Raw genomic sequence first — 12,001 nt, 5'->3', positions numbered from 1 at the left:
TTGCTTGCGGTCAATGGCATGAAATTATCTTTACGCATCAGTGATCTGCGGCCAATTATTGTCGGTGCACGGAATACTTTCTTTTTCTCTCGAGTGCGCAATTACTTGTCAGAAAAATAAAGCCTTTGCTCTATAAGTTTGTTTCTTTTCATTTTTTTATTTTTCGAGACGATCACTTTTTGTCTATGACAATGTCTTGACCGAAAACAAACAAAAAGGGAAAAAAAAAATTACAATTGTTATTGTTCATTTTATTTTTCCATTTAACCTCCCTTGAATGTTTGGTGTCAGAGAAAACACGAGATTCAAGAGAATAATTCAATTGTAATTGGTCGCAGATTTTTTTTTTCCAACGCTTTGGAGAACAGTGAAATTTTTATATATTAATAAAAATAAGAAAAAGGGTATTAAATTTTGTATTTAGAGAGAAAAAAATGAGTTTTATAAAAAAAAAATACTTGTGTACCTAAAATCACTGTAAAACGAAAGGTAATACCGACTTTAGGTACGAAAATGTTCTATTTTGATACCTAAAATCGGTACTATTTTAGTACTTTTTTTTTACAGTAATATTTTATTCTAAATTTAAGAATATAATATTGTTAACAGTGAAAATTTAAAGCTTCAACTAATACTCTTTTTTATTTTAGAATATAAATATAAAATTTATTTCAAAAATAATATATTAAAATTATGAGAAAATTCAAATTTATTGAGTGATAAAAACAATTTGCATTATAATTTTGTTTAAACTTTGTTAGTGACAGAAACAATGTTTATTCAATAAATATATGAAAATTTCCATACCTCCTTAATGAGCTAAATAAATTGATATTTGTGGAATAAATTTTAATGAATTTTGTTGATAAGATCGAGTAGATTTTGAACAAAAATTGATGTAGATTTTAATGTCCATAATTGGAACTATTGAAAATTAAAATCGAATGCTATTTTGAAATTTAATTTTATGAATTACTTTTTTTTTCTATTTCATTTCACGTTTAATATTTAATGAAAGTGGTAGAAATATATTTTTAAAAAAGTCCTTAAATATTTGTTTCCACTTTTAATAATTCATTTTTCAAAAAGTTTCCATAAATATCATTTTTTTTACATTTAATTAATATATAACATTAATCAACAATGTTGCTTTTTGTAAGTTTACTTTTAAACTAGAATTATAAATCTCTTTTTTTTAAAAAAATAATGAATTATGAAATGAAAATTTTAGAAAATTACAGTCGGGTATTTAAAAATTAATTTATAAAAAGCAAGTTGGTAAATATAAAAATAAATAATAATAAATATTAAATATTAAATACGAAAATAAAAAACGAGAAAAAAAATTAAATAAAACAATTTTCAAAGAAAATATTTATTTGATTTCTGGTGAAAACAGAGTAACAGTATTTTATTTATTGTATCGAGATACAAAAGTTGTATTTTCATAGAAAAGAAAAATTTTTATTTATCGAAGAAAATGTATATCTTCAATGTGTCATCAAAGTTTTTGGGAAAAATATTTTTATATTACAGTTTTTGACATCTGTAAGTCATTTTTCGCCATCTTTTTTTAAAGAACACAAAGTTTGCTCTTTCCTTTTAGAAAATTTGAAACTTCTTTTTCACTTTTTTTCTATTTTTTTTTTTTTTTTTTACTATATAGTAAAAAATAGTATAAATAAAAATATTCAATACCTGTTTTTGAAACAGTTAAATATTTTTAAATAAAACAATTTATGATTTATAATTTGAAAAATTCTTCTTTATAATTTAATTTTACTACCAAGCATACAAATTCACTTATAAGAGGTATTTACTAGCCTGAACCAGAGCAAATGTTCTTGACAGTGTTCTATTGAATTAATGAAGTTTCTATAATTATCAGTAATTAAGTGTTTATTATTATAAACCCAGAGAATTAATAAAATTCTATAATGACAAATTAATATTTCTTTAGAAATATTTTTCAATTTTAATAAGCAAAAGTGAATAAATAATGAAACATTGTATTTTTAATTCTTTTGGAAAATTATCATTCTTTAAAAAATAAACTTAATTTATTCTAATTATATTTAAAAAGAAAAACTTAATATGTCAAAAGCAGTAGGAATCATTTAGTGTTAATTGTCGGGGAGGAAAAAAAAATCTTTTCACACGCAAAAGTTAGCGTTGAGTTGAGATATTAAACGAATTAATATTCACATGAAGAACATTAGCAACTCTCAAAGTTGTATCTTTGTCCATTCCACTTGCAAGAAGATATATACATATATTTATACAGTGTAGAGAGCGAAAACTTGCGATTAATTTCTGGGTTATTTTAGCGCTTGCTCGACACGAGTAAAGAAGATGAGCTCTTGTTTACCAGGTCGAATAAATATTTGCGTTTAAACAAAAAGTGGAGAGAAAATAATATATTTACACGCGTAAAATAATAGAGTTCTTGAAATATTATTATTTTTTTTTTTTTTTATTGCAGATACCAGAAAAGAAAGAAAAAAGAGGTGCAATAATTCACAATGACGAAATACACGAGATGCCAATTTTTAAAAAAATTTCTACTTCTTCATGCAACAATGTACGTTGTTTTCGCCGGCGAAACGACAATTGTCGCTGCTGCCTCGGACCTATCAGCAGTTTCCGGTCCAGACTACACTGGACCATCGGCGGGTTCCGATGAGTGCGATCCTGAAATGGTTGGCTTTGAATTGGTCACCGGTTATGTCTACACAGCACCAACAAATATGCTCGAATCTATACCAGGCAGTCTGATGCTCACAGACTGCCTGGAGACCTGTCAAGGAAACGACTCCTGTCAAGCTGTCAACTACGAAACCGGTCTCTGTGTTCTGTTCAGCTCCAATGCAGACAGCAATCCCGGTAAGTTTCAAAATTTCTCTATTTCTATATATATATATATATGTATTATTGATCAAAAATCGTTGAAGGTTTTTATACATTAAAAATTAGACAAAATATTTACACTTAAACATAAAAAAAAAATTTATTATTCAATAATTAAAAATTTCTACGAAACATTATCAAAAAATGCAATGGCGCAGCATTATAAATCGTACAACATTTACTTCTCGAAAGATAATTTAAAATGACCCAGAGGAATGATAATCTACGCTCTTCTCTCGCGGCTGGAATTAATCATGAGATAATTTATTTTGAGCCAGGGGGATTCATATTGAAGGTGGAATATATTTAAATGCGGACATATATATATTATATATAGCATAAAAAGTCAATTGTACTTGAGCCAATATTTGGAAAAAAGTGACCTAAATCGAAAAATTTCTCATTTTTCAATTTTTTTTGTTGTTTTTTCTCTCTTTATTTCATGAAGTGAGTTAATAATTCAAAAATCATGATGTGCGAACAGTGCAATAATAATGCAATAAAAAAAAATACGAAAAAAAAAACGACGACAATGATAAACTAAATTGAAACACTTTTTTTCATCTAAAAAAGCAAATACAAAATTTTCATGTAGATCATAAAATGATGATAAACATTTAAAAAAAAACAGATGACAAATAAAATGATTCATTAATTATACTACGTGTTCGATAACAAGCATTCCATAACTGCATATAATACGAATGTTCAATGATGCATAAACGAAAATTGATTTTAATGAGAAAGTTCTTAATTACCATCATCTTATCTAATGCAAAGTGTCTAAATCTTGTTGGTAGTTGTAAAAAGAAGCATGCTTCAAACATGTTTAAAGGGAAAAAGAAGAACATTTTTTTTTGCATATTAAAAATAATCCGGTATTTTATGAAAAAAATTTAATCGATCTTCTTTTTTGGAATATGTTACAAATAGTTATAATTATTACGATCACATTTTGATTAAGTTATTTTCTAATACCGTTAGAAAAATAAATGTGTGTTTTTGAAAATAATTTGTCTCAAAGATAAAATAACTATACATTAATGAGAAAATACATTAACATTAGTGTTAAGTTAAATAAATCTTGAAAATCAAGATAATTTATAATTATCTTTTAAGTAAATGAGTGAAATAAGATGCGCATAAATCTCAATTTAAGGTTTGCGTAAAATTCCAATTTGAGACTTAATTTATAAAAACTCGAATCTTAAATTCAACAAAAAAAAAACTTGTTTTGACAAAAATAATAATAGAATTCTCATTCAATCGTATTTTATGGATTCGAATTTTTAAATAAAAAAAATTCAATTCACCGAATTTTAATTTGTCCAAATTTTTATTTATACGAATTTTTAAGATGCTGAATTTTTATTTGTCCGATATTACAAATGTCCGAACAAAAAATCGACAGGAAGATTTTGACGTAATTTTAAAAACTATCCAATTAGAAATTAAGAAAATTATGTGATTGGTCAATTTTGTAATTTCAGACAAATGAAAATTCGACGTCTTAGAAATTTGTACAAATAAATTTTTAATTTAATTTTTAAAAAAAAAATTTAAGAATTTTTAAGAAGCCGAATTTTTATTTATCCAAAATTACAAATGGCCGAACAAAAAATCGACAGAAATATTTTGAAGTAATTTTAAAAATTAACCAATTAGAAATTATTAAGAAAAAAATCGTGATTGGTCAATTTTGAAAATTGCACCGAAATCTTTATGTCGATTGTTTGTTCGAACCATTGTAATTTCGGACAAATAAAAATTCGACTACTTAAAAATTTGTACAAATAAAAATTCTGACAGATTAAAATTTAATGAATTGGAATTTCTGTCATTTAAAAATTCAAATCACATAAAGTTCAATTGAATGAGAATTCTGTTAAATTAAAATTCTGCCAAACATAAATTCACTATCTAAAAATTTTGTTAAATAAAAATTTGGCTAAAAAGAAATTCTATTAAATCTTAATTCAAAAAATGAAAATTCATCTAAAAAATAATTATTTCTACTAAAATTTTTAAAAATAAAAATTCTAATTAATGATTTTTATGAGATAATCATTCGTTCCTTTGATTATTTCATCATTCAAGTCCGATTATTTGAATTAAATTTTTTTGTCAGTGATATTATAGTCTATTTATAAAATTTATTAAAATTATTTGAACCAATTTCAAACAAATAGTTTTGAAATATATTTTTTTCTCTTATATGTAAAATGGGAATTTTTTTTTCAAAAACGAATCCTTATATGTTTTGTGAGGAGCAGAATTAAACGAATTATGTAAAATAAATCGTTGAAATGCGTTATCGTCACCTGATATACCAAATCTATCTCTATCTCTATCTCTCTCTCTCTTTTTCTAAAGCGTTAAGGGGGCAGATATTGCTTTCGTTATATAGACGAAAGGGAAGTGCTGCAAGTGAAATGTGTGTTCTCGTCGATTTGCCCATGCGACAGAAAAGGGATTCTTGAGAGAGGAGTTGGATTGTCGATTCCCTGAGTCCATCGAACTTTATTTAAATTTTCCACAAATACGATGACACACTATATGCGCCGCTTCCAACAAGAACGAAAGTTTGATTTTCCTGCATGAAGCTCAAGAGAGAAAGCGAGAAGGAGGGAGGAAGGGGGGGGTGCGAATACCCCAAGAATCGAGAGAAGGGTGACAAGGGTCCCGGGTTAGACATCAAGAAGCAGGAAAACGATTTTTCGCCTGATTCCCAAACCACTGAATCACCGCTATATATTATGTGCCAGATTCGTCCTGTAACAACTGAGCTGTCAATTTTCCCTTTCGAAAAAGAAAAAGAGTCAATACGAAATTCGAATTTCAATAAGTAAAGTGCTCACGATCATGAATTATTTATAAGTCATCTCGAGCTTGACAATCAAGTAACTTTGAAAATGATTATTATATTCGTCGAAATTATTTCGATTTACAATTTTTTTTTTTTTAGTTAATTAAATTAGAAAACTAAATTAACTTAAATAATATTTAAAAATTGAATTCTTTTTTTTCTGCTCTATATTCAAAGGGTAAAAATAGTTTGGCACTTTATATGTATACACAGTATATTCAGTAAAAAAAGGAAAAAAAAAAAAAAAACGTGAATAAATCCAACGGAAATAATAAAGCAATGTTGGACAGCTGGACATCAAATGGAGTTTGTCATATAGGGAGAAATTATTGTCACAAAAACAATAGATTTTGCCACATAGAATTTTCACCAAAGTTGAATAGTGAAACTTAAATTTCTATATAATTTAATTACGTTACACGAAAGAAATATTAGAAATTTTCTAAATTAATTTCCCTTTCAATTTCACCCTTGGAAAAATAATATTTCATATTAATTTATAATTCAAATAATTTTCAATTTCATAAATCATTAAAATTCCCATGCGCGTATATATCATTTGACTTGAAAAGTTATATCATTGCAAAAGACATGGAATAAATTTTGCAAAAAATTTTTTACAAAGTGTTAAAAGGAATTATTGAAATTGACGTGAATCCGGAAGTGTGGAGAGAAACATAACCATTTGGCCTTTTTCTAATGGCGAACAGATGAGAGAGTAGAAATTCCGTTGTAACCTAAGCCCCCCACACACACATACATATACAAAACACTCATGTGAAGTTGTTTTGATCCTCTCTTTTGCGCGGCCAAGTCAATGTGTGCAAGCTCCTTAACGTAGGTCACCTAGTATTAAGGACCGGTATTTCAGTTAACTCTCGGTTGTTGCCGTCGTAAATCATGACGCCAGTGTGTAGTTGCCGCCGGGATACGAGAGTAGCTCCGCACCTACCCCGTAGCGACAAATTGCGATTATAAATCTTTTTGGGACTCTCTCTCTCTCTTACTTCTGCGCGCGCGCACGCGGCCGGTAAAAGGTCAATGTGCAAATAGCTTGGCAACTTATGTTCGCAAAGAAAGAGAAAAAGAGGGTGGGCGAGACATCCGGAGGCTACGGAAATTAAAATGAAAATTTATCTTTGAGCTATCTTTTGATCGCATCGCGAATCAGTTGCCGTACAATATTATTTAATCCTTACATTGCATTATACAAACCTGAAACATGAGCTATGGAGACGGAAATGTATACCTGTTTTTATTGATAATAAAATGATACATATTATTAATGAGATACCTGTTAATATGTTACATGTTAATATACAAAATTTAATTTCAAATTTAATACACATTAAATAAAAAAATCAGGAATAGGAAACAGTAAAAGAGAGAGGGTTAACCAATCACAAGTATGTCCACCACTCCTCATTGCGGCTTTAGCTAAAATATCAATAAAACAGTAAATTAGAAACTAATAATATTTCAATTACAAATTCCTCTTCAATGAATCCTGACACTTGAAATCTTTTTTTTTTTCATATTACGATGACAATTACAATAAAAGAAAATCGCCACGATTCCTCATTATGAAAATTGCTTTGTGAAGCTCTTCTTGCAATTCGCTGACGTTGGACCATTTCTGGCAACAAGTACTTTCGATTGGCCTCGTTTAAAATAGCGCTGAAGAAAAAGATAAGATATAGAAAAGAAACTTGATTTATTCATATCGACATGATAAAAAAAAAGTGTATAAGCAAAAAAAAGAAAGAATTTCTTATTGCTGATCTCATGTTCCGATCAGTGAGCGAATTTACTTGAATTAATCCAGGTTATTAACTTGTGTAGATGAGTTGTTGGCAATTATGCACTTCCTATCATATGTGTAATCAGTATAGCCCCATCGGTACCAGAAAGTGATTCATTTAATTAAAGAAGCAATACCTTTCTACCCATCGGATACCAATCATATACCTTAATCAAAGGGTTTTATATTCATTGGAAAATCAAGAGAGAGAGGGGGGGGGGGAGAGGCGATTAACATTCTCGAATAAAAACATAGACCTAACCATCTTTGTTCTGTTGCATGTCAATTGTTAAAGGCTTTCATCCTATATTCAAATCTTTTTTTCCTTTCTAAAAAAGACATGGAACAACGTTTAAACAACAACGTTTAAATGAATAAAATCTTTTTTTTGTTCTATATATTTTTTTTTTAAATTCTCAGAAAAAACTTGATGCAGTTCAAAATGAGTCAATAATATTAGGGGAGACCGGGGCTGTTTAGCGCAGGGGTTGCTTGGCGCACTTGAGTTTATTCAAAAGTGTTAAGTTACATTAATTTTTCTCTTTATTCTGCTTAAAGTACTTAATGAACTGTAAGTTTGTACAAAATTTCATTAATATTCATTAATTATTGTGGAATATAGATTAAAATAATTGATATTGGCACTCCAAAGTAATTTTTTAACCTCTTCATTTTTTTTGTGATATCTCTTTAAAAAATTAATTTTAGAAGAGCTCAAATATTAAGTTTTGAGCTCTATACATTTGTTATTAAGAAACAAAAAAAATTTTTTCATTTATATTAACAGTTTTTATAAAAAATTAATAAATATTTCAAAAGTACATTCGGGGTTAGATGGCGCGGTTATCTGAAAATTTCGTTAAATATTAATAAAATGAAGTTGATTATATGAAATTTACACATTAATAAGCACCAATAACAATCCTATTCAAAAAATTTAACAGAATAATGGTTTCTAAATATTCACAGCGTTATTATCAAAAAAAAAATATATTTTTTTGTAATTTTACGATTTTACGATGTTAATTGAAATTTTCTAATTTTTAAATTTAAAATAATTTTATTGTAAAATTACAGTACAAGACTTATTTTGTTAAGTCCTATATTATAATATTTATTAAACTTTAAATCATATAATTTAATTAATTTCACTCCTGCGCCACGCAACTCCGGGCCTGGGGTTGCTTGGCGCGCTTTGCACAGTTTCAAATAAAGTGGTATAAAAATAAAAGTATTAAATATATTTTAACTTTCTTTTTTTTAATTATAGCTGATATGTTACAACAAGTTTTCTATAAATTAACTTTTTAAAAAAAGCAAAAATGAGTTACACAACAAGGAGTAAAAAGTGCGCCAAGTAACCCCGGTCTCCCCTAAACTAGATTGAACGTGGCGCCACCTACGAGGCACATTTTTGATGCGCATTAGGTTTCTTAAAGAATTTAATACAGTAGTAAACATTTTTTGTTCATTTGAACGTTCAGAAATTTAGTGACGTATGGAACAGTTGAACTCGAAAACTATCGAAATAAGAACTTAAAAACAATCGAAATAAGAAATTAAGGGCGCTTAATTAACATAATCTCAAACTAAAAAATTGTTTTTTAACAACAAATAAAACTATAAATAAAATCAAATTTTGAAAGATTCAGTTGTAATAAAATCTACTTTTTAGTTTGAGGTTATGTTAATGGTTTGAACCTCCTTGAGAATGTAAAATCTCAATAGAAGGGCAAAACGTACTTTAAAATTAGAAATATACAGATGGAGCTGCAATCGATACTTTTAAAAAAATAAGCGCTAATTTTGAAATTTCGTATTCCTATTAAGTTAAAATCATCTGATTAGCCGAAATAAATGAGGATTTATTTTGAAATATTTAAATTAACATTGTTTGTATATTAATCAACAATTAAATATATAAAGAATTTTATTTTAGAACGTGTATAAATTTATTTGTAACATAATAGTGATTCAATCTGGATGTAGTACCACACGTTCTCGCCTCAAGATGTTCTGCTTCGCACTCTTAAAGAGATTCCAGTGGAAATTTTTTCCATCTTCACAATCTATCTACCTTATGTTGCGACCAGAAGTTAAAAGGATCACGTTCATTGTCAGCGGGCGCTACCGCTTTAGTCCCCCCATGAATAATGGATATCAGAGTATAAATAAGTGTAATGAGAAACGCACTAATTGAATCTTCCTGAGTATAATTAATATAAACTATATAGTTGAGAACATTAATTATAAACTGCACGCCCAGGCGACATTTTGATAGTGAATTTTTCCTGATCCTTGAGGTAAAAATGCCGTTTATCGCGCACAGGTACTTTGTCGTGCTTTCCTGGACCTCCATCAGACCAAAGTCACGATCCCCATAGTTTTCCAATGGCCCCGTTAGTTGAAAAGGCCTTAAAGTGCGAACGTGTGTCACTTGCGCACCGCGCTCTTGGAAAACGACAAAGACGAATAGCTCGACTGTCAAGTGACAGAATGGTCTCGCAAAAGAGAAAAGTGATCATTACACATACACACAAGAGTTGAAGCAATCGCTATATAGACAATTAATGCTTTACCTAGACGTTAAATAACGGTACAAAGTTAACTTGACGAATTTAAATAATGCCTGTATGTCACTTAAGTCATTTATTACATTAAATAATAGACAAAATAAACCTCTATATGTATATTGAAAATACATAAGTTTTATAATTGACAACTGGTCTTGAAAATGTTGCTCATCATTTGCATATTGCAGTATATTAATATCTTCCGTATGAGTAGTTATTTTACATAAACATTATAACTAAATAATTATTTTTTATGTAATGAAAAAATTGCGAATGACAGTAAAAGTTGTGTATATAAGTATAGAGTAAATTAAAAGTTTTGCAAAAAATTAATTAATTCTTCTCACCAAGTTTCATAACATGATACTCATTAAAGAAAATGAATTTATATATACAAAATCCCTTGGCCTCATCTTGAAAATTAGTAAATGTATATGGTTGAAACTTCATTCTCGTTGCGCACATGTTTTTCTGAGTCATGCTCCATAATAGTGGGTGTCTTATTAAGAAGTTATCTTCTGTAACCACCGCATAATACTTGAGTCGGCAAAGAGTAAAAGCTACCAACCTGCTCTCATTAATACCAAACACACATTATAAACATTTTCTTCAAACAACCCGAGCATTAAAATTATTTATAGTGTTCTAAATCAAGATTTTCCAGCTTTAAACTTTGCTCATAGAAACAAAATTTTTAATTGCAAAACCAAAATTGGAAAATAATAACAAATATCCGATACCACCTTTGGTGATATCGACAGAACGAATCTTTGTCTGAGGCGTTACAAATTGGAATAAAAACTCTCGAATAATCGAGGGATCGTGCCATTTATCACAGTTCGAAGAGTCTGGGCGTAGGCAATCCAACTCTAGACGGAACGAATGTTACAATCCGTCTTCCTAGTTGTGAATTACGTGTGGCATTGTTGAAAGAAGAAGAAAAAAAAATCCTATACGCAGAATGAATCTAGAGTGTAAAAAAAAGTCTCGCATGATTAATTGTCAAGAAAACAGGTTGACTGACACTGACTGTATATATGTTGTAACAAAAAAAAAAGCATATCTAATTAGAAAATTAAAATGTTCAATACATTATTATTTTTTTTTTTGAAGAGATGAAAAAACCTTGCAAAGTGATAAACTGACTTTCCCTACCTTCATTTTCTTCTCGAGTTGAAAAATTGGATGCAGACAATTTTAAGGTTAATTACAGCAATTAGGATGGCTGTCGTAGAACTTTGCCACGTAATCGGACGCGACAGGCGCTCTTTGCAGCATTTCAGATAACAAAAAAAAAAAAGAGGAAAGAAAGAAGCGGAAAACGCTGATAAAGAAACAGCAAGGGAAAAGAGATAAAAGTTAAGTTGCGTGGAAGAGAGAAAGCAAAAGAATCGAGAGAGAGAGAGAGAAAGAAGGAAACACTAGTGGCAACCATGGTATTTCTCGTTGAACAAGCCATGTTGGTCACGGTTTGATAGTGTCTGACAGGAGCTTCCTTCAACGATGAGACAGAAATATTCTTCTTCTTCTCCCTCCAAAAAGTTGTTCTCTGTAAATTGCATTTTTGTCGCGATAACCGCAACGAATAGAATCCGGGCGCGTTGGAACGTGCTGAGATCGTGATCGACATGAAAGACAATGATGGTTAGGTCACGATCACGAAACTTTTGTCCAATCCGTTACTTGATGATGATCATCATGAAATTAGTTTCCCAATCGACTTCCTCATTTACACCTCTTTTTTTCACATTTCTTTATCTTTTATCTCTTATTTCTCTCCAGTTTCTTATAATCTCTCTTTTCTACTTTTTTTTCACTTTCTTTTCTCTTTTCACTATTCAATTTTCCGTTTAT

At 29.0% G+C, this 12,001-nt stretch overlaps 1 protein-coding gene across 3 annotated transcripts in view; it reads left to right on the top strand.

The window, feature by feature from the left end:
* The window catches only part of LOC127288002 (uncharacterized), a 227,488-nt gene that overhangs the window by 144,059 nt on the left and 71,428 nt on the right, over positions 1 to 12,001 (top strand). For all 3 annotated transcript variants that reach the window (XM_051315181.1, XM_051315182.1, XM_051315180.1), the window contains one exon: positions 2,483 to 2,883. In XM_051315181.1, the coding sequence (XP_051171138.1) occupies positions 2,523 to 2,883 (361 nt within the window). In that variant the 5' untranslated portion in view covers positions 2,483 to 2,522. The remainder of the gene's footprint in view (positions 1 to 2,482; positions 2,884 to 12,001) is intronic.

This window comes from Leptopilina boulardi, unplaced genomic scaffold (assembly GCF_019393585.1).
Source record: "Leptopilina boulardi isolate dan_hultmark-lab unplaced genomic scaffold, ZJU_Lbou_2.1 LbouV2_38, whole genome shotgun sequence".
NCBI lineage: Eukaryota > Metazoa > Arthropoda > Insecta > Hymenoptera > Figitidae > Leptopilina > Leptopilina boulardi.
This window is presented reverse-complemented; position numbering and strand designations above follow the sequence as displayed.